The 1,688-nt window shown below is 37.1% G+C and overlaps 1 protein-coding gene across 1 annotated transcript in view; it reads right to left on the bottom strand.

Moving 5' to 3' along the window:
- Positions 1 to 901: 901 nt before the first annotated feature.
- Positions 902 to 1,688, bottom strand: part of atp8b3 (ATPase phospholipid transporting 8B3) — a 20,829-nt gene continuing 20,042 nt past the window's right edge. The window contains exons 29-30 of the mRNA XM_016540314.1: positions 1,320 to 1,450; positions 902 to 1,202 (exon numbers count right to left, since the gene is read on the bottom strand). Of these exons, the coding sequence (XP_016395800.1) occupies positions 966 to 1,202; positions 1,320 to 1,450 (368 nt within the window). The 3' untranslated portion in view covers positions 902 to 965. The remainder of the gene's footprint in view (positions 1,203 to 1,319; positions 1,451 to 1,688) is intronic.

Here is a 1,688-nt window from a genome sequence, read left to right on the forward strand (position 1 = left end):
ACACTGTGTAGGGATCATATCGATTAAAACGCTCGGACCGAGCGTTTTGATTGGATGAACATTTCTTAGTCCTACGCCTTCCACAGAATATATAAATACAGATGAATACATTTAGACCACTTAACTTAATGATTGCTATCGGGATGTGAAGAGACTTTCAACCAGCATAACAAAAAATGTTTCTGAAGACAATCACCTATTGCACCTTTAAGGAGAAAACACCTGTCCTTGTTTAAAATCTTCTGCACAAGATTTTGCTGGTTTTAATATCCATTTGAAGCTTCACATTCACACACAAACTTGTTCTCAGGCAGCTGTTAAAGGTAAAAGGGCATGCTATTATGGAGAGCCTCATTCCTCCTCCTGTCCTACAGGGGGAGCCAGAGAGCCTGTGGAGCACTTTTCATTCAGTGCAGGAAGGAGACAAATTGGAATAATAACTGTTACAGGAAAAAAAAGGTAATATGGGTAAATTGCGTGTTTTGAAATAAAATAAAACCACTGTTGAACATTTTCACGCTATTGTCTGTTTATTTATCTAGCCTGGATTTCACTGCAGCAATGAAGATAAAAAGAATATATTTTCAATTAAATATATTTATTTGTAAAATTTTATACAAAAATACAAGTATATTTAAAAGATCTAATATTACAAACTAAAGATGATGGGATTTACCTTTTATCAACTATTTGGCCCTATGATGCGCATAATGTTATGACAAATTGGGGATTTACTACTTTTTTTGCATTTTAAAATGTTCAAACCCTCCACATAACATTAAGTATTGGCAAAATGGTCACTATCAATTAGATTAGGTGTATTCTGGGCCTCCATTTTGGAATTGCACCAAAAACCCTAGGTTTCAGGACCACAGACTTTTTAAAATATATATAAAAATAGAGTTAAAATATTTGTTACTCATATCACATTTTCAGTGCATGACAAAACACACTGAAGATGCTAGCTAGCATGCCACATCACCACTATTCATTTCTATAAGTGAACCCTGTGGAGATTCTTTCTTCAGACTATCTGCTGTAACTCTCCTGTCCTGTGGGGGTGCCGTAGAGGGAAACCCAACTCCTGTGGTGATTAACTTTCCAAAACCTTTCCCTTGGGACACCGCATAGGATGAACGACGCTGAAGGGTACCTCTCTGAAACCACGACTTCAGCTCAACAGGCTTATTCAAGCTGTGGATCTGCATGTGGAAAAAGGACAATACGGTGAGCACAGACAATAACACAACATGTCTTATATGCTAATTGTGACAAAAGCATTTGTCACTAATTGTGACAAAAGCAAAGTGGAGATCAACCTTATGTTTGTTGGGGTTTGTTAGCACAACACCTAAGGCCCGTATGGTTACTGAGGGAAGGACAGCAATACAGGTGGTCACACATATGGTCAGCCAAACCTCAGGGGTACTGTAAGCATTTGGTGATGCTCCTGAAATTTCAAGATTCAGATAATCAACAGCATTTCAACATTAAGGGAATCTGCTTGAAATCCCTTATAAAGAGTTTCCGCATTTGTATATTTCACAGCTTAAACAGTCTTTTAACTCTGCCTCCTGGTGGTGTGTATAAATACAGAGAGTCTCAAAAATTCAGCTTGTGAAAACATGAAAGGTTCACATGCTCATATATATATATATATATATATATATATACACCCACAGTTGTGT

This window comes from Sinocyclocheilus rhinocerous, unplaced genomic scaffold (genome assembly GCF_001515625.1).
Source record: "Sinocyclocheilus rhinocerous isolate Xijiao unplaced genomic scaffold, SAMN03320098_v1.1 scaffold1149, whole genome shotgun sequence".
NCBI lineage: Eukaryota > Metazoa > Chordata > Actinopteri > Cypriniformes > Cyprinidae > Sinocyclocheilus > Sinocyclocheilus rhinocerous.